The sequence below is a fragment of the Calonectris borealis genome, chromosome 2 (assembly GCF_964195595.1).
Source record: "Calonectris borealis chromosome 2, bCalBor7.hap1.2, whole genome shotgun sequence".
Classification (NCBI taxonomy): domain Eukaryota; kingdom Metazoa; phylum Chordata; class Aves; order Procellariiformes; family Procellariidae; genus Calonectris; species Calonectris borealis.
The window spans coordinates 23,667,622-23,695,410 of record NC_134313.1 but is presented as its reverse complement, the minus strand read 5'-3'; the positions used below and the strand labels follow the sequence as shown (position 1 = coordinate 23,695,410).

Here is a 27,789-nt window from a genome sequence, read left to right as displayed (position 1 = left end):
TCAGGACACATTGATGGACACTATACTTTGTTTTGAGGTTATTTTCCTTGCAAAGGGATAAGTTCTGCTATGGAGAAAGAAAAGAGAGGTCTATATTAAAGAAAATTGGTTTTATTGTAAACAAAGTATAAAGTACAACATAAGAAATGTGCAAATCTTTAAAGTAGTCACAAAAAGCATATCTAATACACTATTTTCAAACTGTTCACTTTCTGATATGTGTCCTCAACATAATATGATAAAATAGAAATAGTGGAAGTTGATGCATTATTTGTCACAAAAGCTACAGTTCAAATTCTAGGCCGGTGTCTTTACTGCCTCATTTTACTTTTCGAATCACAACTTTCTAATTTAATACAATACATAATATATCCATTTCATTTTTAGTATAAGCCATCTTTCAAAGAATAACACGATCAAGAAGCCTAAGGTTCTTGGTTTTCTTCCTTATTCAACCCGAGTAGTTTACAGTTACAACGTTTCTCTTAAAAGTGCACTGTATCCCTTTATGGAAAACGCAGTGGTACGGAACTGTGAGAAGGCATAAAGGAAACCATAAGCAACACAAAAGCAGAAGCATCATACGATGCCCAGGTACAACCAATTGTAATAATCACAAAGCTTGCCAAAGCAGCTGGGAAAATACTACAAAACTAATGAGGATTCAGAAACACTCCTACCCTCCAACTGCCCGTGTGGTGCCGCTTCACGCGCATTCCAAGCCCCCCTGGACAGCAGAATAAAGCTTGGTGCGTTGAACACCCCGTGCAGGAGGATAGGTCTAAAATCTCCAGGAGTTTGGCACCAAATCATTGCTCATGACTGGGCTGGAGAATGGATAGGAAGAAAAGATTCCCACCAAGAAAAGGTGGCAGAAGTAGGAAAACCAATTTAGATTATCTTATGCAGGTGCGTTCTGGGCTTTCGAGCCTATGCCCGTACACTGCTGCCTTCCTAGTCTGTGTTGTACTGAAGACTGACAACCGAAAGTTAAAATCGGAGTTGGTCTCAAGCGTCAGCAGCAAACCTTCAGTAACACTTACGCATGACTGATCTAGAGTATGTATGAATAATCTGCAGAATTCAAAACTGGCACAACATGTGCTGCTCCGCTCTAGAACCTTCCCTTTCTCTCTCGCCTTACCAGTGCAAAAGACACCCGCTATTCCAGTCAGCCACCGGTTCTCCCAGCCACATTTTTTGTGACTGAGCACAGGCTGCCTTTGCCTCTCTGCTGCACTGCCATCAGCAGCCGGCGCGGGAGAACCGCAGACCGGGAGCAAAAGCCTTTCTTTAGCTGGTGTATCCCAGTGACAACAGTTAATTCCACCGCCTTCAGAATAAGTCCTTTCACTGCGTGGTCGCAGATGTTGGCGGCACGGAAATATCGTTTAACTTGCTCACTTCCATTTGCCAGTTTGGTAACTTCTTAGCTGACAAGTGGCGACGCGCATGCTTCGTTAAGTGGTCGCTCCTCATGAATCGCCGCTCACACATCGGGCAGGCAAACTTCTTCTCCCCGGTGTGCGTTCTGCGATGGCGAGACAGTTCATCAGACCGTGCAAACCTTCTCTCACAGCCTTTCCAACTACAACTAAAGGGCTTTTCTCCTGAAAGAAATAAATTACAAAGAAAAAAACCCAATGAGTACTGACTGAGCAACAAACACTACTGCGTTGACTGGCAGGATTTTTTAAAGAAAAGTTTCTATTATGACAGTTGGGCAAAAAATCAACATAAATATTAATTATTTTTATATAGAAGAAATGTGAAAAATTGTTTATTTACCAATATTTAAATATGCAGACTCACTATCGCCAAGGCTAAGTAGTACAAAGAGTTAACAACTCTCTGGAACCAATTAGTTTGAGATGCTCTTTACGTCTCAAGACAGCTGATTTTAACTCTCAGCTCCACATGAACTGCAGATTATGACAACTTAGCAAAAACTATCCTCTGAAACACAACGTGCAATAACATTTTATGTAACAGAGCTCTGGTAGTGCACTGTGAGCCTATGTGAAAATACAGGTGAGTCGTCTTGCTACTGCGATTAAGAGCTGAGGCGTGGAGAAGTTAGTCTAAAATAACCAAGGTAGGAATAGTCTGGAGTGGATCCTTACATTCTTTCATAAAAGAATCTCTTTAGGTTTTACCCGCTTCTGACAAAGGCATTCTTGTGGAGAAGCCTAATAAGATGTCTTTAACTCTGGAAAAGCATACTCTACATTGGGCAAGGCCTTGCTTCCACACTCGTAAGAAGCATTACTGAATGCCTTCTGACGTGAAGCAAGGCCAGCACAAACAAACTGCTGAGTCAACTTCCCCTCCGGGAGATTTCCTGTCAGAGATTAGGCAGTGTTATAATGCATGCTGGCAAAAAAAGCATTTCATTGCTGCCCTGCAATTTGTTCCATGAACGAATCTGGTAATCGCTAGAACCTTAACAAGTTGTGCATATAGGTGCAATTTTCTACATTAATTTTTAACATCCAGTAACAGTGACCAACCTGTGTGTGTTCTGACATGAGCCTTCAAATGGGAGCTCTTGAAGTATGTTTTCCCGCATCCTGGGTAGCTGCAAATGTGACTTCTTATTCTCGAAGAATCAATGGGAGGAGTGGTTTTTGCTGCAGAAGGTGCGAAGCCAGGAGCAGGGGCAATGGGAGAGAGTCTCGTGCCGTTTGGACTAATAATGGGAGCCTTTGTGCTCTGCACAACTGGCTGGGGGACAACAAACATAACAGCACCTTTGGGAACTTGGGTGCCCATGAAGACCATGGGCTGACAGAGAGCCGGCTGCTGGCTCGGCGTGGCGTTGGGCACTACGGCCGTCACAACGTTGTTGTTTGTGGGCAGCGGGACCATCTGGCAAATCACTGGCACGGGGGGGGCTCCACTGCCTTGGGCAGGGCACGGCGGGGCCACCCCCGCCGACTGCTGCGCCAACCCAGGGGCAGGCTGATATCTGCTGACCGAGGGCCTTGTCAAGGGCGCCGGACTGACAGCTGCTGCTGCGGTTCTTCCTTTTGCCACCGACTCATCACTGGCTCTGCTCGGCGCCACAGCGGAACACACCGCATGTTCTGCTTCAGCGTTTTGTTTACCGTTTGTTTCCCTCGAAACACTGTCCTGGTATTTCAGCACACTGTCTGTTCTCACTGGGCAGGTTTTGCGGTTACAAAGCTGGGCATCAGCTGTGTGGCGGATAACACTCGTCGCTCTGGCCTTCAGAGGCCCGGCTGCTGGAGGCCTCTCCGCCTCTCTCCGAGGTGCGGCCAGAGGAGGCTTGGCAGCCTCGGCCAGCGACTTGCTGAGGGCTGCAGTAGGCGCCGGTGCCCCGGGATGGACCACCTGCGACATCTCCAGGTCGGAAGGGCTGTAGGGGGGGGTCAGGCACTGCGCGGGGAGACAGACACAGGGAGGGGGGCGCGTTACCAACACATCGCCACACCAAATATTAAAAACAAGCACACACACATACAAATTCAAAAACTTACAAATGTCGGTATCGCATTAAAGTCGGCTGCTCCAGGAAGCAAAGTCTCGTCACTCTCTTCTGACATATCAGATGCTGGAGTTATAGGTCTCATTTCCGCATGTTTTTTGAAGTCTGATTTCCAGTTGCAACTCATAGAAATAAGGGCTTCTACAGCCTCATAATCGCTTTTTTCAGGAGCATGGTTCCAGAAATACCTAGTATCTCTCTGTTTCTCAGTCATCATCTCCATTTCTTCCTCCTGTTTCAGTTAGAGGAAAAAAGGAGACTTTAAACCTGATGCTAAGTTTGAATATTTTGCAGTGACTTATAAGAAGGCATTGTAAAAAACAAACAATGTAGAAACCAAACAAAGCAACTTGTGCAAGATAAATACGCTTGGTCATGTGGGGGGGTATGCCTGTATTTTCCTGCCCTCTTTCTTATTTATATAATATTATTATGAAGTTGTTAGTGGGGAAATCTGGCCATCTGGTGAAGATTATGTATTTTCCTGAGACAAAAGAACTCCCCCCAAATCTTAAGCAACATTTTAAGTTATTCCATATTGCAAGTGTTGTGTCTGAAAGCTTAACAAAAATCTTCACCCAAAAAAACCCCAAACTTCCTCCCCCTCCTTCCATTTTTGCTTTAAACACAGCCCTTAGTATTGTGCTTATTTTGACACATGAGAAAGGGCCATATTGGGACCGATGCACATTTTCTTCAAAAGGTGTTAGCTACCAAAAATGTTCCAGAAAATATTCAAAAGGTCTCTCTCACACACGCATGCATGCAAGGAAAATCACCAACTTGGAGAACTGAAATATATGTACGTATATTCACTATCTGGCAGATCACCACACAGAACCAACCCACGCAGAAAGCCTCCTAAGCTCTGTGTTCCACCATTATCCCTAACACAGCTTTCGACCTCTGAGGGATGGTAGCCGCCACTGCTGGCGAATCCCCCCCCCCCCCCCCCGATGAGATGGTGTGGGTGGAAAAGCCGCGTCTCCAGTCACGGGTAACAGGCACCTTTTTAAGGAGGCCTGGCCACCCCTGGGCGGCGGGGGCGGGAGATCAGCCCCGGCTGTCACCAACAGCCCCCACAGCGGCGGGCTGAGGGGGTGGGGCCTCGCCCCCGGCCGTTGGGCGCGCGCCACCCTCACCTCAGCGCACCCCGCCGCCCGCCCCCGCGCGCACCGCCGCCGCCCTCCCCTATTGGCTCCTCGCTCCGCGCCGCGCCGGCGCCCATTGGCCGGCGCCGATCGAGGCGCGGCCCGGGGCGGGGGCATGTGAACAAAGCGTGATCAGCGCCTGCTCGGCGGCGCGGGCGCTGCCGCGCGCCGACCTTTCACCCAGTTCCCCGCGCGGCCGCCCCCGCCCTCAGCCGGGCGGCAGCCGGCAGGAAGGCAGCCCGCCACAGCCGCCGCGCGCAGGGCCGCGCCCCGCCCCGCCTCCCCGGGGCCACGCGGGGCGGGGGAAAGCCCGGCCGGGGAGCCGCGCCGCCTGGCTGCGCCGCGCCTCGCCTCGCCTCGCCTCGCCGCGGGCGGGGGCCGGGCGAGGGTCAGCGCCGCCACACCCGGCGCCTCCCGCCGCGGGGGAAGGGAAGGGAGGCGAAGCGGCGTCCCCGCGGGGAGCGGGCCCGCGGCTCGGCTCCGCCAGCGCCCGGCGGGGGCGTCTGCGGCTGGCTCTTCCCCGCAGCGCCGGCCCGCTTCCCGGCCCCCGCACCGCCCACCGCCGCCTGACCGCGCCACGCCGGGTCCCCCCGGCTCCCTCATTCCCTCCCCCCTCCCCCCCCCCCGCCGCCGCCTAGCAGACGCAGCCGCGGAGTCTGCCGCTCCCCCGCCCTGGGCGCGCCTGGGCACGCAGGCTGCACGTCGCCGGCCCGGCGGTGCCGGCAGGTTCCGGGCAGTTCCTCTCCCTCCCGCGGCTTTCCTCGCCCACCGGCCCCCTGGGGGCTCACCCGCTCCCTCCCCTCGCCCCGCAGCCACCCAGCAGCCGCCGTCCCCTCGCCGCGGCTCACCCCCTCCGGCCGCCGCCTCAGTCCGATCTCCCGCCCGCGCCGCTGCCCGCCGTCCCTCCTCTCGCCCGCACCGCCGGCCGTCCCCGCGCGCCCCTTCGGGATCCCGTCGCCGCGCCATGCCCGGGGTCCGCCTGCCTGCGTGCCTGCCTCCCCACCTCGGGGCACCCCGTCCCCCACCGCCCCACGCACCCCCGGGGGTGCCCTGGCCGCCTCCCCCAACCCGGGGCCCGCAGAGCCCGCCGGGCGGGGCGGGGCCGGTCACTCACCGGTGGCAGGAGCCGAGGCTGCCCGGGGCCCGCGCCGCCGCCGCTCTCCGCCCGCTGCCTTTATTTTCCTCTTTTTGTTCGCCGCTCCCCATTCAGGTGGCGGCTCCCCCGGCACCGCGCGCGGGGGGGGGAGGCGGGGCTCCTGGCCACCCGCCGCCAATCGCCGGCAAAGGTGTGTGAGGCGGCAACCAATGGGCACCCAGGCCCGCGCGTGATCGGCGGCTGCCCCGCGGCGTGGCCACTGTGTCAGCGCGGCGTGTGCGCGGCCCACGGTAAGTCCCCGCCGCCGGCTGAGTCAGTGCCGCCCCCTCCCCCTTCCCCCCCGCCTCCGGGTGGGAGCGGCGGGGGCGGCCCGGCGCTTCCTCGCGCATGAGGTCACGCGGCTGCGAGGGGGGGGGTGGGGGAGCAGCCTCTGCGGCGCGGCCCCCGCCCATCCGCCCGCTCCCCCGGGCTGAGGTGAAGCGGGGTCGCGGGCGGGGGGAGAGGAGGGCGGCCCGGCCGCTCCGGCTTCCTCAGGCCTTTATGGGCCCTCCCCCCGGAGGAAACGCCGTGGCTGGGCGCGCCTGGGTACCCGCGGATGTGTCCTGGCGGCACCGCGGGGCCGGGCCGGGTGGAGGCTCACACAGCCGCGTCTGCGCGGGTGGGGGGGGGGGGGTGTGCTGCCACGCGTCGGGATCACCCCAGGTTTGCAGGCCGCAGCCGCCTGGGGCGTCCCGTGAAGGCCGGGCAGGGCCCCGGCCTGCTCCCCAGCGCGGCCGGGATCTCCGTGGGAAACCCCAGCCCCGCGGGGCCTGCGGGCATGTCGGCTCCGCAGGCCGGAGAGCGGCGCGGTTCGGCGGTGTCCAGCTGTAAACCAGCGAGCCTGAGCGAGCCGCGCTGCCCGCGGCCCCGTGTGCTCCCTCGCCCTGCTTCCCGGCAGCTGCCGTCCGGCCAGCTTGGGTAACAGCTGCCAATTAGCTTGGGTCACAGCTAGTTACGTTACACTGCAGTCTGCGGCGCTCCAGAAGGGCGAGAGCTGTTTGATGTATTCTGCTCGATGCAGAGTTTAAGGCGGGTTCTTTTTCCTGTCAGAAAGTTTTAATAAAAGCAGAAAAGGTGGCTGTGTGTGTCAGCACCTGAGGAGCGGGATCCCGAGCCGGGCTGCAGCTGTTGAGTGCTGCTTGTGCCAGGGTGCTCTTCTGCTCTAGAAATACTGTTGATGTTTTGTTATGGTTCAGTTCCATTTCTCCTATTTATTCAGCTTCACTTCAGCGATCTCCCCTCCTCCTCTTAGGCAGTCCGGCCTCGTTCGTTCAGAGCGTTTTTCTACTTTTTTTTTCCTTCTTCTAAGATACGTCTCCCTGCCTTTCCCCTTTTCAATGGTGTCATGGTCCGGTATTCTTTCATTCTGCTTAATTCTTCTTCCCCTTGTCAGCCGATCCCAATTGACAGAAGGGGTCTGACAGCAGGTGATGTCCTCTTGTGACTTGCCTGGAAACTTCCCAGAATGTTTAATTATGTCTGAAAGTGAAAAAAACGCTGCAAGAATAGCAAACGAGCAGTTTCTTCAGCCTGAAGGAAGAATGAGGATATAATAATTGCAAAACATGAGCACAGAGTAAAATATAATTTAAAACAATTCTTAACTAGTTCAAAGACAGAAGAGTGGTAATTTTATTCTCAGGAAGACACTTTTTCTTTTGGTATTGCTTTAATTCCAGCATTTCCAGTGATGCACTGTACAGCTGGAATTTCTGTTATTCGGCTTCACTCTGGTACCCCATACACATCTGGTGGGATGCGCTCTCCTGCTGTGCCCCCCTGCACCAGACTGCGGGGGGGGATCCCCCTCTCCTCACTCCTACAGCTTCCACGATTGTCAGGTCTGAGAAAACGTGCTGCCTGACAGGGGGAAATCTGCGTCTCCCATCCTCTGTTTCTGTTCCGTAACCCGAGTATCTGCTTGCCTTTTGGCCAGGTTTTATAAGATCCCTGCTGCGCCTGCAGGGAAACTGATTGACTTGACTCCCTTATCTAGAGGGAATTCCCTCTAGAAGGGAAAGAGAATTCACTTCAGGATGATGCAAATCCTTTTCACTAGTAGTAGAAAACAGTTGGTTACAAATTACTCCACTGGATCCCACATCTCTGGGTGTCTTAACAGGAGAAAGTGTGTTTACTGTGTGTTTCCCACTGAAATCAACAGGAAAAAATGTTGATGAAATGGTTGCTTGACTCCCGGAACATGCTCTCCTTTGCCAAAAGGTGCTACCGTCACGCGGCTGGGGAAAGACTTCTTGGCTCCTAAGTGCATCTGTCTGCATCCGCTCTGGCTGAAACAAAGGTCGTGGAACTAACACAATAGTTCTTGGTGAAATTCTGTGTTTTCTGTTTATGGCAGGTTCTGTCATGTTTTTTGTGATTGTAATTGTTTTCATTTAAAACATTTTGAAATCTCTTTTGAAGCATATTATTGGCCCTAAAACTAAATCTGTAAAAGTTGCACCAGCATTACAGTTTAACCTATGTGATAAATTCACTCACAGAACTAATAGCTTCTGCCTGTACGTCAGCAGAAAATTAGGCAGATCTTTGTCACTTCTTTCACCCTTACATGTATGTAATGCATATACACAAAAGTTTTACTGATACAGTTGAGAACTTTAGTGTCAAAAATCCAGTTGCCAACATGAACTCACAGCCTGTAACATGAAATACTGTTACCATTTTTAGTTTGCTTGCTATGGCAAGATGTTGCAGGTATGTGCTGGACTATTTGTGGAAGTTAAGGTGATTCTGCAGTAATTTTCTAGAAGAAATAAACTGCTCTTTGGAGAAAACAGAATTATTTTCACATAAAATGGAAAGATGAAGAAATTGGTATAGCGATGTTTGAGCTTTAGATTTGTGGTAAGGGTAGCTTTCAGTGGACCCAGAGCGAGGCTGTTGTAAATGCTTTGAAGTTTTGGCCGTATCTCTCTCAGTTTATGCAACGTGAAGTAGGATGCGACCCAACGCTGACAGGTACTTCTGGGCCCTGCTATGGTATAACTATGAGAAAACAACGAAGGGCTGACGCGCAGTATCAGCTCCCGCTGCAGGTGGCCTGTTCTGTTTTGTTCTTTTCCTGCTTTTACTTCTCTCTCCTCCTGTCCTTGGTTTACCTCCTTGTCCATACTCGCTTTGGCTTTCCGATAAGACCGCTTGGCTCTTTGCCTTTGTTGCTGTGGGTCCTGCAGGACCACCCTTGCTGCTTGCAGCACCCCTTCCAGCGGTAATTCTCCACTAGCCCTCACAGCTCGCCTTTCCCTGTTGCCGATCTCATGCTCTTAGCACACACCCTGCTTCTTAATGCTTAATACTTCTTAATGCACCTTCCTTCCCATGACATCTGGGCTGCTTTCGCTCCGTGAAAGCCTCTCCCTGTGGCCATTCCCAGTGTGCCTGCCAGAGCCTGCTCCACACCACCTATGGCCAACCTTACCCTGCCACCTCCTCAGGCATTTCTGAATCCTCCCTATCTGTGCCAGCACCACCAGCCACTCCATCCCAGGATGCTCCCAGCTCTGCCTTCCCAGCTGCCATCTTCCTTTGCTTCTTTTAACCAGCTTGTTTCAACTTTAATTTCCAGAGCAACCCTCTGCAGCTGCTCTTCTCATCAGTCTGCTCTTCTGGTCCCTTGGGAAACCTCCTGCTCGTTCTCCCTCCTCCTGTGTTAGTGTCTCCTCTCACCCCTAGGTTTTGTTCCCACCACGTCAGTGCTTGTCTTCTGGTGCCACAGGACCTTCTGGCCCCCCAAGTTTCGCGTTACACACTGACCAGCTGCAGTCAAAGTGCATAAAATGGCTGGGGCTGGACTGGTGGGTCAAAATCCTGTTATACTTTCCCTCTTCAGGGTCAGATCTTCAGATGAGGTCTGGGTGCTGATTGTGGTACTTGGCAGGGAGTATGGGCTTTGTAAGAGACTGCCTGGTGGCCTGAAGGTGACAGGGATGCAGCTGGGGTGAGGGACTTTGTGTGGCAGGGTGGAGAGGGGCTTCACTGTGCCTGTCCTCCACAGGCAGGCTCGACTGTCATCTCAGAGGCGTGTCCTGTAGCAGCATTGCTAGCAGCTGGCCTTGGCTTGGGAAAGGGCAGCCCTCAAAGTGGGGAGACTTAACTGCTCCTTGACTCCCATACCCCACAGGAGCTTCGTGTCCCCCCACAGACCCTCAGTCCCTTCGAGTGCACAGCCAGGAGCCCTGCATGTGTGTTGAACTGCTGTATTCCTCCTCTTCTCCCCCTGCACTGACATAGCCTGCCCTGTGCTCTGCCTGTGAACTGCAGGCCAGAACTGTCAAAACCACCTCTCCTAAAAATAATCTCTGCTTCAGAGGCTGGAAAATGTGACAGTTCGTTTTCATATGCAGAGCGATGCGGTGGGTGTCTGAAAGCAGCTGAGGCTGAGGGGGTGGCCAGGGAAAGGCAGCTCTGAAATGGCAGGAAAGTGGCAGCCGGGGAACACGAGAGGAAGGACGGAAGGAAGGGAGCAAACCGAGAATGGGGAGGGGGCGGAAGGAGGGCCAGAGGCAGCGGATGGCGAGTTCAGGGCAAGAGAGGGTTGTACAGTGTGGAGCTGTTCTCTTTTCACTGGCACGCCTACTACCGCTCGTGTTCATTTATTAATAATTGGAAAAGCGTCTCTGCTGCTACAGACAGCAGTTGCAGAGCTTTACATATCAGATAACTGGGGAGGTGGAGAATATAATCGGCAACAAGGCAGCTTGTCTCGTTTTTTGTCTCCTCTAAGTTCTTTTCCCTTCTTCTTCATACCCCATTTTCCTCACACATCCCAACCTTAGGAAAAACCTGCTTTGTCCTGGTTCTGCAATTGCTTGTTAGAATACCAGGTGAAGACCAGAACTTACTTGTCATTAAGACTTCAGTTTATGGGTTGTAGTTTGCTTTACCAGTCTGATTGCCAGACAGAGCAAGTCCTGTTTGGCTGGCAATGCCATGTTCCTCCCCAGCCCTACATGATACTAACCCCAGTTTCTGTGTACGTGCATTTTACACAGTATTGCTCATGGCCCTTTTTCTCCAGAGCATTTGTGGCTGTTCCTGAGTCACCGCAGTTCCAGTCCTGCCGTGCCTGCTCAGCGCTGTTCAATGGAAGGCTTCAGGGGCTGTTAGCAGCGCTGATGTTTGCACTGCTGCCATAGGAGACAGCCTGGCGAGGGGAAAAAAAGACCTCAAACACCCCTAATGAAGCCTAGTACAGGTAAGAGAAACTTCTTTTTGGCAAGAGAGCGGTTTTCAATGAGACTGATTTTCTCTGGCAATCACTGGAAGCAGCTAAAGGATTACTGTCAGTTCACATGTATTTGTATTTTCCATTGAGTTTCCCAGAGAAGCTGGGGATGTGGTTTTATGCCGCCCAGGAGAAAACGGACATGCCTGGGTTTTTCGTTGGGAAGATGTTTAGGATTTTGACGTTTAAACACTTGTGGGTTATTTAGGTATGCCTATTACACTATATCTTAAGTTTAAATTTCCCAGAAAACCACTTATCCAGCCTGCAGATGATGATCTTCTGATGTGGAAAGCTAAATTGTCATGGGATTAGGAAGATAAATTAGGGAAGAGAATTGGCAACACGGCTGGTAAATCACTGGCCAGCTGTGTAACTGCAGTCCTGTCCAGCAGTCCAGGGACTGAGGCTAACTCAGGTGAAACGCCAGTCTCCTGAATTTCACCCTGCTCTTACGAAATACAGCTCTGTTATCTGTGGTTTATCTCAGCTTTGGCATGCGGAATTAAGAAGGCGTTTTAAGTTGCTCCTTTATCCTAAACTCTTGGCTTCTACATACTAATAAGCAAAAGCCATTTTCCACTTCCTGTGACGGGACATCAAGGAGTATTTTTAACCTCTGATGTTAGACGTATACCTGTTTCACAGAAAACTGTGGGATAGATGGTTATTTTAGTCAGAGCAGAAAGACCCTAGATGAGTAAATGATTGCTTCAGTATCCATTAAAGATTGTGAGAGGTTTTATATTCAATTTCTTCTGTGCAGGATCAGGTTGTACACCAGCCAGAACTTTCCTCAGGTCCTGTGGCTGTCAAAAGAACTGTGTTTCTTCTCAGGGTACTGGACAGGACGACAGTACCGGCTACAGCCCTGCATACCATCTGTCTTTTTGGAAGGGCAGCTAGAACGGGTGCCTGGTCAGCTCAAACCAGCCGCGTCGCATACTCGCTGCATGTTTTGGTCCAAGAAATCCTGGGAATGCTCTATAGTGGAAATCAGGAGTTAATATTGGAATGATTTGTTGATTCTTTCCGTGTAGATCATGCTTCCTATTTCACTTCACATGGTGTGACCATGTGTTTATTTTTGTTTAGTATCTTGCGTGGTCTTTCTTCACTTGTGCGATGCTGGTTTTGTTGATGCCTCCAGGAAAGGGCAACATTGTTGGGTCCTACACGTGATTTGGAGATATGCCATTTCACAAGAACATGGATACCTTTGGAGAGCTGTGGAAGAGTATGGCAAAGTGGCATTGTTGATTTGCAGACAGAGCTTGGAAAATACCAGAAAACACAACGGAGAACCTTTTCTGCTTGCAAGGATGACATATGGGTCTGGGCGTTCCACCACTTTGAATGGTGTATTTATTATTTTCAGAGTTTTCCCGGTGTCATGATTTATTTAACTATTTAGTATAAAACCTAACTGATCAATTTGAATTTCTGCTAACAAAATCAGATACTTAGAAGCTGAACTGTCAGCCAGTAAGATGAGGAGACAGCCTGTAGGCATTGTAGAATGAGCTTGTGTAGCTAACAAAACCACCTGCTACAATCAGATACATGTTTTTCCGATGGAAGCATTAGAAACACGTTTGTGTGCTTTTTCATGCCAAAACAGAATTTACTTGTTACATAGTGACTTAATGGCTGCTGCATTTCAAGAGTTCCTCTGATGGGCTAAATCCTGGAGGTAAGAAGGAGATGAGATGGTGGTGTGGCCAGGGTATCTCATGTGACATATCAATACGGTATAGAAGTCAGCAGGGAGAGCTTTGCCTTTCCTCCTAACACAGGTAACAGCATTTCTACACCTCCCATTATAGGTATTTTGATAGAAGGCATGTGAACGAAGGTCCTTCTTTTCTTTAAACCTATCTACCTTTAATAATTTTTGAACTATTGACCAGTTTCAGCCCCATATGACAGATGAGATAGAGGTGTTAGTAGCTCCTGCAGTGTTAATTTGTTGATGCTAACACTTGATCCCACCCCCACTGCATACCTGTTAGTTTATATTCAAGCAAACAAATAGTCACTGGATAGGAAAATGCAGGTAGCATGTCCTACATACAATACAGACTACAGTGCGTCCAGTTTGGCTCCCTGCACCCAATACGCTCCTCCTGTACGTGTCGGCAGGCCTTGAGCTCTCCCATGTCCCGCTGCTGTCTCTTGCCAAATGCCTGGCTCACATACTGCGCCCTTGGCATCATGGTACAAAACACACCGCTGGCATGCTGTTAAGCAATCTACTCGCTATTAGTAATTGATTTCATTTTATTTTCCTTAAGATGTCACAGGAACTAAAGGCAGAGGGCACACTTGAGGGACCTATGGAGATCAAGGCCTTGTGTTTCATTTAAAGAGACGTCATAAGAGTCACAGCTTTGCTGCACAGATAGTCTCTCAGCAGCAGTATGAGGATTGAATATTACTACTTTAAATTTTTAAAACAAGAGCCTGTGTGAAAGCCAGCTTTGGTGCTGCTCAGTGCAAGTATCTCCACTGTGATCTCAGATCTACGCGAGGGGCTGCAGAGGGGCTGTTTGCTCTCCAAATGCACAATGTGCAGAGATGGTGTCGGCTCTGTCAGAGACCACAGGGAGTTGGGATTGCCGTCAGTGGCCAGAAAAACTTGCCCAAAGATTTTCATCAGGTGTGCCAAACCCCTGAACCTTGCAGATTCCTGTGGCACGGTTTAGCTGGAGATTGTGCAGGTTATGCAACATGCAGCCCGTCCCAACCACCTGCTGGGATCTCGCCGCTCCCTGAATTCTCCTCTGTGTGGCTCACTTTGCTCTTGCAGCTCAATTTTGGGGACACACACCTCAGTCCCACAGCTCCCCATGGGAGATATGCACTTTGGTCTTGCAGCTCACTGTTAGAGAGGGTCACCTCTGTCCCGCAGCTCGTCTCATGGAGACACAATGCACCTTGGTCCCACAGACGTTCACTGTGCAGGAGCCACAGTAACAAGGAGAGGGACTGTGTGGGCCCTGTTTGAGATGATCATGCAGGGTGGCACCCTGATCTCATGGAAGCTCTTCTAGAAGAAGAGGGCACTGACTTGTCCATAGTAGACAGGGCATGCTTTACTGATAGGATCTGGCAATGCAGACTGAGCCCGTGTAGCTGATTATGGTACCCATGACTCTGCAGTGATTGCCAGCCTCCAAAGGATGGTGGCAATTCTCTGCTCCGTTGAGATGGGGACCCAATGAGTGATGTGCCGGAGTTAAAGGGCTGGCGGGCAGCCTTTTAAAGACCTCATCAATCTGAACCCGCCTGTGACTGCTGTCTCCCTGGTCCAAAGTCTCCTCTTCATGAGGGGAAGAAGGGATGGTGGATGAGGTCAATGCCTGGAAGGCTGTAGATGTGTAGGCACATGTCTGTTGCAAACCAGCCATAGAGTGCTGTGGAGGGTGGCCGTGCTAGTGAGTGCGCTGGCACGGGAGGCTGAGGAGGCCTGGGGAGGTGGGAAGTGCACTGGCATGCTCCCACTCATCTTTTCCGCAGGTACAAATCATCTGCTCCAGAGGACCCTTGTGAGCAGCTGGGAAGCGAGCCAGTTTGCACTGTTTGACCCTGGACCCAAGGTTGTTCTTGAGTTCAAATAGCAAAGTGAATATAAATGTACCCAGAGTCACTACGGGTGGAGTTCATCCAAGATTAGGTGCTTATAACACAAGTGTCTGTTTTTATAGCTCTTTTTATAGTCAGTGGAGTGCTAGTAAATATAAACGACAGGGTTCAGGCATGTTTCATTTTTCCCTGATGTGGGATGAATTGCACTCTGTGCTCTGTTGACTCCATCTCTTGTGCTGATGATGATGGAAGCCTGGGCAGCTACCATAGGAGGGTGAATCGACAAAGCAGGTGGAGTGAGTTGAGATGGATCCCATCATGAGTGCCTACAAGGCCAATGAGAACCATCAGCTGGGCAGAGGAGAGTTTCGTGGAGGGGTGGACCAAGCGAGCTCAGGCCTGCCTGTTTGCTGGCTGCTTGGCATGCAGGCCTTCACGTGCGTGGCTGCAACTCGGACACAGCGCAGACTGCCCTTTGCTGCCAAGAGACTTGGGGAAAAACTGTGGGGAGAGAGGAGATACTGTGATGGGGACTCAAATTTAGGAGAAGTTGAGGAAGCCTGAGGATCTTGCAAGGGCACAAAGGAAGAGGAGAAGAAGGGATACTATAGCTATTGAGATGGGGCATGCAGAGGACAGTTTCAGACCCTGTAGGCAACCAGGCTTTTCCAGAGCAGCTGCCCCGGGGAACAGCTTGGTTGCCTCTATCCTGTGTAAGAAGCTTCCATTTTGCCTCATTTCCCCTCGCTGTGGTACGCAGCATGGCAGCTGACTGTCACTGTCTCTTGGAGGTTTGCTCTGCTGAGGGGCAGTGGCTCTTTTCTGTTGGCTTTTTAGAAATGTACTTGTCCACCATAAATCTCCTCTTAGGCCTGTGGGTCTGTCTCTTTGGGTGCAGCTGTAAGACTGGGGTCAAAGGCTTTGTGATCCCTGCAGTTTTCAGAGCTGATTCAGAAGTGTAGTTTGTATTTAAAAATAATTTAAAAAAAGTCAGGAGAAGGCTTGCGTACAACTAGCTCCATTCTCCCAGGAGAGAATTGACATTCATTTCTCACTACTTCCAGAAATGTTTGGTTTTTTGAAATGTTTTTTTCTTCCACTTTCCACGTTTTTCTATTATTTTCCTGTTGCTGAGTTAACTTGAGGTGGGTTTTGCAGGTAAGCTCTGTTTCTACACCAAGAGGAATGGCTGAAGCTTGACTGACGTGTTCATTTTCAGCATGAACTTCCATGAAGCCTTTTCACGGGTGCTGTTGAAAAGTAACTGTCTGGTTTGCAGTAGTGGCAGGACAAAACGATTCTTGCAAAATACTATTTCATCTCCCTTTGTTTAGGGACTGAAAATGCAGATATTGGGCAGAAAGAAAGAGGGTGTGATTCTGCAGTTGTTGATCCCAGAGCAATGAACTGTTTTGAGCAAGGACTGAAAGGTAGAATGTGAAAGAGATCTCTACCAGAAGAAGGCTTGCATCCATGTTGTGCTTTAACCCCAGCCAGCATCTAAGCCCCACACAGGCGGTCGCTCACTCCCCCTCAGTGGGATGGGGGAGAGAATTGGAAGAGTAAAAGTGAGAAAACCCGTGGGCTGAGATAAAGACAGTTTAATAGGTAAAGCAAAAGCCGCACACACAAGCAAAGCAAAACACGGAATTCATTCACTGCTTCCCATCGGCAGGCAGGTGTTCAGCCATCTCCGGGAAAGCAGGGCTCCATCATGCGTAGCGGTTACTTGGGAAGACAAACACCATCACTCCAAGCGTCCCCCTTTCCTTCTTCTTCCCCCAGCTTTATATGCTGAACATGACGTCATATGGTATGGAATATCCCTTTGGTCAATTGAGGTCAGCTGTCCTGGCTATGCTCCCTCCCAGCTTCTTGTGCACCTGGCAGAGCATGAGAAGCTGAAGAGTCCTTGACTATGTAAACGCTACTTGGCAACAACTCAAACATCCCTGTGTTATCAACATTATTCTCATACTAAATCCAAAACACAGCACTATACCAACTACTAGTAAGAAAATTAACTCTATCCCAGCCGAAACCAGGACAATCCAGTTGTTGGTTTCGAGAAGCACTCCTGAAGACCATCTTCATTTATTTGATGGCACCAGTTGTAAAAGAAACATTGATGTGGTAACGTCTGTGTGTGTACATGTGTTTGTTTTGCAGCCGGAACAGTTTTAACTATCAGAAAACAGCTACATCCTGCTCTGCGCGATCAGGATCATGCGCTTACCAGGAACTGTCTTCAGAGCCCTTCCAAAAAAGGACATTCCCAGCATCGATGTGAGTGTGGGTGGAAGAGAAAGCAGCGAGTGAGGGTTGGGGGTTCTTGTGCCCACAAAAGGCTTTGTCAGATAAGGTGGGTCACATTTTCCACACTTTTATTCTGCTTGTGTTTTTAGCCTTCCACTGCACGAACCTGGATGTACGGGTGGTGGATGCCATCTTCATGGGTCCTGGTCACGATCAGTGAGCCATGGCTGGGACCAGTGCTGGAACATGAGTACAGACAAAAGGTTAACATCAGGAAGCTTTGATGTTAACCTCAAATCCAGGTCAACCTCATGAGACCGTGTACGTTATAAGCTGCAATGTATAGTTCTCTGGAGCAGGTAACATACGTAACTATTCTCCAGAAATCTTTGCCTGCTCCTCGGTCAGACAAAGGACTTCAGATTCCCAGGACTTCTTGCTTCTGGAGAAGTCCTGGGAACTCCTAAACCTGGTGTGACACCCCTTTCTCCTCCACCCTAGTATTTTCTGCCCTATGTGAGTTGCGTTGTCACACATCGTCAGTCTGTCGCAGTTTGGATCTGTTTCCTTACGTGTAGTGAATTAAAGGCTCAGATTTCATATAAGAGCAACTAGAGGTGTTGCGAATGCTTGCAGTCGTAGTGAAATCGGTCATATGCCATCCTGGTCAGCATACCTATGGAAGGCAAAGCTGAGACACTAATGAACGTACATGTAAAATAATACTGTGTCTGGAAAGCATCTGTTAAACTAAAGAAACACAGCATAGCAACCCAGGCTGAAGAAAGCTTTATGGATCCGAGTTAGGATGACACAGATGATACAGCAAAGCCACGTTTTTTAGGAGCAGACCTATGTGTGGTCCTACATGCACAGACCCCTCTCTCCTCTTTGGAATAACTATGAATAGCACGGGGTCTGGCCAGCCCAAACTCAATGGTGTGTGAGTCTGTTTGGTTACTGCAGGGTTATTTGGCAACTTGGGGTGAATGCCCTTAAACAATCCTGCTGGCACTGGGTGTTAGAGAGTTCGAGGCTTTAGAAACTTTTGGGTCAAATTTACTCTTGTTAAATAAACAGTGAGTATTGATTAGATCATATGACAGACCAACTGAGCACTCTTTCAAATACCACAGCTTATTGGAGTTCGTTTTTATGTATTTGTATACTCAGAATCCCTTGAAATATTTGTTTTGGTGAAAGAAATACTAAGTCTTTTACTCATGCAATTCTATATACTTTTATGCTGTGCACATGCATTTGAGGATTTTCAAGGCTGCTTAAAGGATTTAGATGCTCACTTTGTTTGGTTTAGTTGGAGACTTGAATCCCTTAGGCAGATTTGAAAATCTCAGCCATAATTCTTTGCTTATTTTAGTACATTGGGGCAAGACCTTTTCCCTGTTAAAATAATTTCTGAGTACTCTTTACTTGCTGCCATAAAATAAAAATGCGTTTAAGTGGAATTTTAAGCAGCATTTGTTTTTCTATACGTATCCATTTATCTTACTCATTTGCTGTTTTGTTTACTGAGGAAGTTCTTAAGTCACAGTCTGTCTATATTTTGTACTGAGTAGAGCAGCAAGGAGCTTGTCAGAACTAAACATACGGATTTATAAAGGCCTTTTATTATGATTATTTATACAGCTTAAATGTCCTGGAAAGGTTTTCTCATCTTAAATCTCTCAGCAGTACAATTACGTATCTGGCCTCAAATATATGTCAGGAAAACGCCATACGGCCCTGCCAAATGCAGTACCTGCACACACACAGAGGCATTGGTTTGCAGCGGAGGGAAAAAGGCGAGGAGTGAAATATGTAAACAGAGTTTAGTAGGTGAAAGGCTGCAGGGGCCACGTGTGCTCTGTTTACGTGGGTCCCGAGCGGGAAGCGCTCATGTTGCACAGGCAGTTTTGTTCGGGCGGGAGCACAGCCTGTCTCGGTGTTCCTTCCCAAGGTGGCTTATTATGCTAATCCCCATGTCTGGCGAGGTGCTGCTTGAAGCTCAGAGGAGCTGCAGCCGCAGGGCGTACCGTCCTGGTGCCCTCCCAGCTGCTCTGCTGCAAGTAAACCACCAGCCCCCACCTCGGGGGAGGCGGGTGCAAGCAAGGGGCTTCTCTTCACGTCTTCTCCCCAGTTTGTCTCCCATGTGGAAGTGGCTGTGGTCGGGTGGGCGCCAGCCTCCTTGCCCTGTTAGCCGGGCTACGCAGCGCGGTCTCGGGCTGCGCAGGGTCAGCGTTGCCTTTCTGGGCTGCCTGGGTGATGGAGGAGGTGAGCTGACGGACTGTGCTGTGCTGGAGCAAGCCCAAGTGTGGGGGAAACAAACCCATCCCCAGACCTGACTTAGCTCTTTTAATATTGGGTTTGACTTCTGGTTTAGGGTGACATTTAGGGCGACGGGAAGAGCTGAGTACTCCCGTGGAGTGCCAGCCACGTGCCTGGAGCACCAGCACATTCTCCTACATTCATATCCTGTAGCCTTTTTTCTTTTTAAATTGTGGCCTAGGATGTGGCCCCGATGGTGCTCAAGAGAGGAGCTGTCCCAGACGTCTGTGGTAGCTGCTGTGGGTGTAAGACCCTCTGCAGGACTTGCTCCGCCAGGCTGAGGACGTGCTCCCTTTGCACGCTCCCAGACACGCTCTGGTTCGACGCTGGTTGAACAGGAATGGCCATAGAGCAGGCTGGAGGCATCAGCCCCTTCCCCAGGGCTGGCCCTGCTCCCTCGGTGCCCGCAGCAAGAGCAGCTGCACGTTCTGCTGGCGCAATGGGGAGTGTCCAGCAGCTCCTCTCCGCTCCGGGTGGGAGAAGTCTGCTGTGGGCTGAAAGCACCGACAGCAGACGCGGGGAGTGACAGCTCGGTGGCTGCGTCCATCGTCCTTCAGGAGCGCCTGCAGACACGGTTACTCATCCACAACTCGTGCCAGCTCCGGAGAGGCCTGAGGGAGACGGGCAAACCACCACGTCACCCTCCTCCTCTGCTGTTTCTCTGCGGGCACAGGACAGCCTGTGAACCACGGCAAAAGGGCCTTTTGGAAATCTATTGCGAAACCCCATGATCATTGATTTTAAAAAAAACACAAAAGCTAGAATCATTTAATAGGCCTGTCTCTGCTCATCCTGTCCTGCAATTTGTAGACAGCATAGAAACCTTACGTGAATTATGAACTAAGTACCAAGCCAAACACGAGGCTTTCATCTGGAGCATTACAGTTGTGCTGCTTGCTTTTATCAGTTTGCTCAACTGGGCAAGAGAGCCTAATGCAGAAGCTGAATTTCTTTGAAAAAATTAACAATCATCTACTTAATGCTGAAACAACGCCTTCGACTTGCTGTTAGGGCCTTCAGCTAGTTTGAGCTTAGCTTATTCCAGACTTTGTATGTCATGGCGCCTGTCCTCAACTTCACCCTTCCGCTGTACGCCTTATCTGAAACCCTGCTTCTGGGATTTGCGGTTGTTCGTTCAAAATTAAAAATGAGACAAACAACCTTAGATCTCATTTGAGTGCATAATCAGTGAGAAGCTGGGAACTGTACTGGGTAAAGAAATGACTGGTTTATCGAATGGCTGTCACGGGGTGTCCTGGTTCCGGCTGGGACAGGGTTAACTTTCTTCCCAGTAGCTTGGGGGGGGTGCTCTGTTTTGGGTTCGGTGTGAAAGGAGCGTCGATGGCCCATTGATGCTTTGGCTGTTGCTGGGTGATGCTTGCACCGGGAGGGGGGAGCACAGCCGGGGTGGTGGACCCAGCTGGCCAATGGGGTATTCTATACCATGTGACGTCATGCTCAGTATAAAAACCAGGGGTGTGGGGGGGCTCGCCCCCGTTCATGACACGCGGTCGGCGGTCGGTGAGCGGTTGTGTTGTGCATTGCCTGTTTTGTGTATTCTGTTATTGTTGTTGTTCTCACTGTTATTATTACTGTTCTACTTAGTTTTATTTCAATTATTAAACTGTTTTTATCTCAACCCGGGAGCTTTCCTACTTGTGCCCTCCCGATTCTCTCCCCCATCCCACCGGGGGGGGGTGATTGAGCGGCTGCGTGGAGTTTATTTTTTGCTGGCTGGGGTTAAACCACGACACGGGGACATGCCGCAGAAGTGTCCCAAAGCCCGGCATTATGTGTGTGTGTAAAACACAGGTATAAATAGAGAGCTTGCAAGACAACATGTTTTAAGGTGAAGTTGCTACAGTATGAGACAAACCCCCAAAGCTCGAAGGGACGATGTCAATATGAGTTTGGGGGATCTTCAGTAGTCACTGGAAAGGCAAAAAAAATTCACACATAGAAAGACAATGTGATCATATGGGAACAGGCAGCTGAAGCGAGCCCAGCTGCCCTCTCTCCACGCCCTGCCAGCGCCGAGGGCAGTGCGTGGGGCAGAAGGGCTCAGCCCGCGGCACGGAGAGCCTGCACCAGCTCCCGGGAAGACCCGGCGCTTCAGGGGGGAAGGTGCCCTCATGGGCTGCGGGAGGCTCCGGCGTGGCAGGGAGCACTGGTGGCACCATGTCCCCTCTCTCCTCTGCCCCACTGCCCATGGCATGTCCGGAGTTCTCTTCTGCGGTGCTGAGCCCCGTCCTGGCGAGCGCGTGGCTGTGGCCGGTGGTTGCGGAGGGTGCCCGTGCCTCAGCAGCCGGGCCCGCTGCTTGGCCATGGCTGAGGTGTGGGGCTTTGGTGTGCAGACTGTGTGTGTTCCTGCACGCGGGGCTTGCGGACACCATCTCATCGTGGGTGCTTTAGTCTTGCATGAGTGCATGTTAGGACACTTGGCAGGTGAGACAGAGTTCCCTCTTCTGAAACTTCCCTAACTCAGCGTTCTCCGGGGTTTTGCATCGGGGCAGGAGTTTGTTCCTGCTCGAGCTGCGTCCAACATAACTGGTCTGCAGGTTTAACAGGGGTTTGATGTCAAAGAAACTCCCCACTCTGAGCAAGGGGGGTTGCCTTATGGTTGCCAGTGACTGCTTGGGCCAGGAGCGGCTTTGCGTGGCTGTGCAGGGCTGGTACCCAGAGCTGCAGCCCCGTGTGCTTGCAGCCAGGTGAGCGGCACCGGCAGATCCAGTCCTGAGCACTGAGGTCCGGAGCCAGACGTGTGCGTGAGCGGTGGGCAGCAAAGGCACTGTTGGGCTTTATGTGCCTGCCCTTTAATAGCCGGGCTGCAGATGACTCCTCTTAGCTTGCTAACAGACTTGTTTGAGGTTTGAGATGATTGAACCCCACAGAAATGCCCGAGCAGGTGGCATCCTTCAAGGCCTTGGGCTCGGGGGACAGCAGCTGCACCCCGGCCACGCAGGCAGAGTGCCAGCAGCTCGTGGAGGCGGGTGCGGATGGGTGTGTGCCGTGGGCACAGTGGAGCCAGGGCTGTGGGCTGCCCGCTGCCGCTGGAGTGAGGGTCCAGCCCTTCGGCAGCGCGGGCGATGGGAGAGCCCCCGCTCCAGGGAGGTTGCCTGGGTTTGGCAGAAGCAGAGGAACAGCATGCCAAAATGCACTAAGCTAAACCAGCTTTGCTCTGCGGATTTTTTTTCACGAGCCACCAAATAAAATGCCGCTTTGGGAGCTGAGCTGAAGCTGGGACTCCCTCTCCTGTCGCTGTCTTTCCCCCTGCCTGTGGCAGCCCAGCCCTCCTCCTCCTGCCCACACCATCGCAGGATCCCACCCGGCCCGGCAGCCGCTGCAGCAGCACTGTGGAAAAACTGCATCGTGGTTCCGCGGGACTTGGCTCACCAGCCCCGAGGGACGAAGGGCTGGGACTGCTGGGGGAGCGGCAGCCGAGCCAGTGCCCCGAGCCTGGCGTGCTCGAGCCCGAGGGGCTCCCCCCTGTAGGGCTGCCTGTGCCATGGGGACTCCCTAAAGCTGTCTGGAGGATGTTTTAAAAGCAAACATTGCAAAGCATTGTCTGGCCTTTCTCTAGCTAGCGGGGAAAAAAAACACCACCCTGGAAATCTATTCTGGTCTCGCATGCGTCTCAAGTGGAAAATTTCAGCTGAACTGATTTAGGTTGGCGGGGTTAAGGGAGGTGAGGCCTGGCTGCCGCTGGCTCCGCACGGCAGGGAGGGATGGCTCCGCGCGGGCGCCCGTGCCTGCCACGCGGGCAGGGCCGGCTCTGGCAGCGGCTGCCTGTAACACCGTCCAGCGGCTCTGGAGGGGAGAGAAAGGAAACCTGAACCCAGGCGGAGCGGGGGGAACGGTGCAGCCTCCAAACAGCATGGCAGCCGCCGCCTCCGTTATGCCTCCCAGCCTGGGAAAAGGTCGTCCCCGACGATCCGGGTGCTGAGGGATGTCTTTCCTTCGACTGTCCCCACCACCCCCCAGCCGCAGGCACTCATCTTGGTGTGGCCCGCGGCGGGGTGTAGCGGCAGGGTCGTCGGGTGCGGTGGCTGGTGGGTCCCAGTCCCCGTCCCGCAGGAACGACGTGAAGCGTGTCGTCGGCAGCGCTGCGCCCACGCTGCGGGTGCTGCCAGCCCAGCCCTGCTGATGGCACAGGCCTTGAGCACTGGCCTTGAAACCGCGCCGGGCGGCCTGCGGGACGGTGACTGCAGCAGAGGAGCAGGCGGCTGTGAGCGCCTCGGGGTCAAGGACAGCTGGAGAAGGAGGCGTCTTTGCTCCTCGGCCTTCCCCTCAATGCCGGTGTCCCAGGGCCACTCGCTTCGGGACCTAGAGCTGACTGGGAACTTGCTGTTGAGGCATTGGTTGTTGGAAAATAGTAGTAATTTGTTGAAAATGAAACTTTTGATGGGAATGTCCATGTGCGTGTGGGAGACTGCATCCCCCGGTCCTGTGTCCCAGAGTCTGTCTCCCAGACAGCCGGTACCAGCTGGTCAGTCCCCATCCCTAGGTGGAACAGGGAGGTTTTGGACCCTCAGACACCTTGAAAGAGAAATGGCTTTTCCAGCCAGCCCTGTCCACGCTCCGGCAGGGCGGTGGCACAGCTCAAGCTGAGGGGAGGGTTCGTGATCTGGTGTCACCGGATCACAGGGTAATTACATGGGGAAGAGGCCCCAGGAGGTCTCCAGTCCAGCTGCTGACTCCGGGCAGCCATCGGGTTAGACCGGGGGATGGAGACCGGCAGCCTGGCTGGGCACCTGGTTGCAATGCCTAACGCCTACAGCCCGCTTCCCCCGGCTGAACTCCCGGGGCATTAAGGAGTGGATTAAAATGTGACGCGGCGGCTGCAGCCGGTGTAACCGGGCGGGTGTGACTCTCTCCAGCGTGGCTTCGCTGGCCTCGCCGGCTGCCGCCCTGCGTGGCACCGTGCCCCTTGCAAAGTCGCTGCCGGGTGCCGGGACCCGCACCACCGGGGCCGAGCAACGTGGCCGGGCGCCGGGCTGGGAGCAGGCTGGTGCGGAGCAGGCTGGTGCGGAGCAGCACGGAGAGCTGGCGGGAAGGGCAGCCCGGAGAGGAGCCGAAGCAGGGGAGACTCTCCCTCGCCGACCCGCGGCAGCCGCCCCAGCCCGGCTCCGGCGGCTCCGGGCAGGCGGCCGGGCAGGGCGGGCGGGTGGAGCTCCCTGCTGGCCGCCGCTCTCCGCGCCGGCCGGGACGCCCCGGGAACCAGCCAGCAGCTGCCGAAACTCCGACATCGGGCTGAAAAACCGGTACGGGCTGGGGCAGCTTGGCCCCGATGCCCCAGTGCCGCTGCTCCACCTACAGCAGGGTTCGCTAGGTATTTTTATTTGCTTTAAAGGGGGTTTACTGGGAGGAGGGTGTCAGGCCACAGCACCAGAGCCCATCGCTTCTGCTGAACACAAACCGCTGCTGCCCAGTGCATCCCTTTGCCATCTCTGTGTTCACCTAACGGGCCACACCAACCGATGCACGAGTGACCTCAGGCTGTATCGCTGCTGCTGAGACCTGGAGCATCAGCTCCCTTCTGCTTCACCGCCTTAACAGCAGGTATTTCCATTTGAGAAGTGTAATAAACTTGTGACACAAATATCTGAGTGTTTCCTAATGGTATGAAGGCAGCTTATGTTCAGGACTCTGTAGTTGAGCAAAATATACAATCAGGATCTAAAATCATGCAGGTACTCGCTAAATCGCACTATAAATTCTTGGGCCTGAAATAGTTTTCCCTTCCATTTTTGACTGATACCAAGTATCTGCCCTATATTGAAGTAGTATAGTAGGACATGTGTCATTACATGATGCACATTTGACAGAGGTTGTGGTCTGCACTACTGCCGACTGCAGCATTTCAGTCAGAGAACATTAAAGTATTATATTCAACAGAACTTATGGGAATGGCAACATACAGTCTTTGGAGAAAGACCTACCTGTAACTGAGGCTGCTGGCTCTCCGTGCGGAGATGACGAGAAGCAGCTGGTCGGACTGAAGGCAGTGGGACCAGCTCCTGCTGCCACCTCCCCGAAAGCGTCTCTTTTCTGACTCAGGCTGACAAGCGCAATTAGTTTTGTCCTATGTAGCTGTCAGGGTAATCCTATTAATGCCCCTAATTCAGATTAAAGACTATGCAGTTGCAAAGAGATTAAAACATAAAGTGAGAGCGAGGTTGTTATTCCAAGGATAGGGATGGTAACAAGGGGGGCCCACACCACTCGCACTCTTACCCTCGCCCAGGTCTGCAGAGCAGACAGGCTCCCGTGTTTGCCAGGCTCTCGGGGAATAGCCCCGCAGTCCTGAATTACAAAGATCTTCACCTGCCTTCCCTTGGAAGTCTCAGTACCAGCACTGCAAACAAGCTCGCCCCCCTCAGCGGTGCCTGCCGGGCAGGGGCTGCAGCAGGCGGTAAGGGACCATGCCTTTCCCTAGCCCTCAGGGCAAGGACCTGAAGTGCACGACTCTCATCACATATTAAAGCAATAGAGCAGTAAATTGTTGTAGTGAATTACATGGCACTGCTTACTTGAAATTTTGAATTTTAATAAAGGGAGGAAATAAGAGTTCAGAGAATGAGCAAGAAGCCTGCAGTCAGCACAGTGCTTCCATCGTAAGGAAAAATTGAATGTGTATCGTCTAGCACTGTCCTGCAGTGCATGAACTGGAGGACAACAGCAGTCACAGAAACGACTTTCTCCTTCAGTTACAGTCAGACCAGTTGAGACAAACCATCTTTGGTACATGCGCTGTTTCTTCAGCTCCCGGCAGCGTTTGGCCGGCAACTGGCACAGCCAGCACCAGGCAGAGCACCTCTGGGCCCCTCTGAGCAGCAGCACCAGGGACCTGCTGCGGTTGAGGCTGCATTTGCTTTTCAGCTGTTGCCTACGGCCTTGGCAAAGCCCTGGGAGCACCACCACTCTACTCCTCACACAGGAGGAGGGCAAAGGGAGCCCCGTGGTCTTTGTGGTAGTCACGGAGCAGAACAAAGCTGATCAGCAAGATTGAGCTAGACCAGAGTGTGGCAGTCACCCCGCCATCAGGGAGTAAAAGCATTTTTTTTTCTAAGAGGTAGTAGAGCTATTTCCTGATTTTTCAGTGCAAGCTCTACCTTTTAAAGCATTCTGTTTAGTTTTGATGGATTTTTTTTGTTTGTTTTTTAAAAAAAGCAGGATTCCAACCTGTATAAGCTTACTCTGAAACACATTAACAGACGACTACACCGCCCCCCCAAAAAGCAGCAATGAAGAGTATATATGAAGTGGCAACACATCCAATGGTGGATCCAGGGCACCAACTTTTATTTTGAGCCAGTGTAAGCCAGTTGCGCAGCTGCTTAGACACACGAGGAAAAGGCAGAATCGTTTTCTCCCCTTGCTGAGGAGTAATTGGCACCACTAGTAACACAGCCTTGTCTCAAGTTGCAACCCTGGATCTTCCTTGGGAAATGGCATGCAGACCAGAGGGCTGTATCAGGGAAGTACTTCACGCCAAAGCAGGTGGGATCTGTTTGGCATGCACAACAAGTGATTATATTATACACTGAAATACTGTTTGCATATATCGGTATCAAAGAAATTCCAGCTATTGCAGCTAGCCATACCAGCAGGGCTACAAGAGCAGCGGCCTCAGTCAACAAGAAGAGTTGCAGACATGTATTGAGCACGACAGAGCTACGTTAGTTCTAAGTAATATATAGAAACCATTCAGCTTTTGTATTTTGAGTAAAATTCTGAATTGCAATTACAAAATAAATAGTAACACTTAAGCAAATCAAATTGAGATACATACTGTGTTCAAACTTCAGGTTGTTTTTAATGGCAAACTGTCTTCAAGTACAATGATTATTTCTGCCCTGACCACTGTATCATTTATAGAGGACTTTTTTTCAACTGGTCTGTGAGTTAACATAAAACAACTCTCCCTAAGACTGTGTAACAGAATCCTGTTAAATTATCTTAGGCAATTGTAATTTGTATTTAGTCAAAAACCATGCAGCAGTCTATGTTTTGCCTGGAGAAAGACCTCAAGTGGTAGACTGAAGCGCACGTCACTCCTTGAAACATAGGGAGAGCTAGTAACTTTAGGTTTAACGAAAAAAAAAAACCCACCAAACACAAACCAAAAAAATAGCTTTCCCACTATCATTATTTATGCCCCTTTCCTACTTTCACATTTTTCACATTTAATTCCAGTAATAAATATTTCTTAGACTGTATCTTCAAAATGTAAGCCATTTTGTACCTCTTTTAGCTGGCCTGTAAAACTCTTCTGACAAGTTGAGAGTTTTCTTTACTTTCAAGTAAGAGTTCATCAAGTTTTATGAAATCTTTGCTTTACAGAGCCAGAAGTTAACATTTCCTACCAGCCGGCACTCATGCAAAATACACTTGCAGCCAAAAGGTAGAAATTTTATCCCCAACTAAAGGGTTAAAAAGAGTCCCCTTTGACTGCAGCATCCAGAACTTAATGCACTTTGAAAGCCCTGACACCCCCACTCCTCCTCCCCCTGAGCTTTCAAGTAGGGGAAGTTAAAATGAGAAAGTAAGAAAAGGACCTTGAAGAAATCAAGAGGCT

The 27,789-nt window shown here is 51.5% G+C and overlaps 1 protein-coding gene and 1 long non-coding RNA gene across 4 annotated transcripts; one reads left to right on the top strand and one right to left on the bottom strand.

Annotated features, from left to right (window-relative positions):
* Positions 1-95: 95 nt before the first annotated feature.
* On the bottom strand, positions 96-6,036 carry KLF10 (KLF transcription factor 10). The gene is made up of 4 exons (XM_075141312.1): positions 5,774-6,036; positions 3,501-3,740; positions 2,511-3,399; positions 96-1,610 (listed from the first exon to the last, which is right to left on the bottom strand). Exons 2-4 carry the CDS (start codon positions 3,729-3,731, stop codon positions 1,351-1,353), a joined length of 1,380 nt encoding a protein of 459 aa, XP_074997413.1. The 5' UTR covers positions 3,732-3,740; positions 5,774-6,036; the 3' UTR covers positions 96-1,350.
* Positions 5,955-26,498, top strand: LOC142078590 (uncharacterized). Of its 3 annotated transcripts, XR_012672283.1 has the most exons (4): positions 6,209-11,012; positions 16,800-16,992; positions 24,562-24,770; positions 25,766-26,498. It is a non-coding gene; the product is annotated as an uncharacterized LOC142078590 (long non-coding RNA). The 3 variants fall into 3 exon arrangements; XR_012672281.1 differs by lacking the exons at positions 24,562-24,770; positions 25,766-26,498 and adding an exon at positions 5,955-6,045 and having other exon boundaries at positions 10,836-11,012; positions 16,800-20,848; XR_012672282.1 differs by lacking the exons at positions 24,562-24,770; positions 25,766-26,498 and adding an exon at positions 6,034-6,045 and having other exon boundaries at positions 7,917-11,012; positions 16,800-20,456.
* Positions 26,499-27,789: the final 1,291 nt, after the last annotated feature.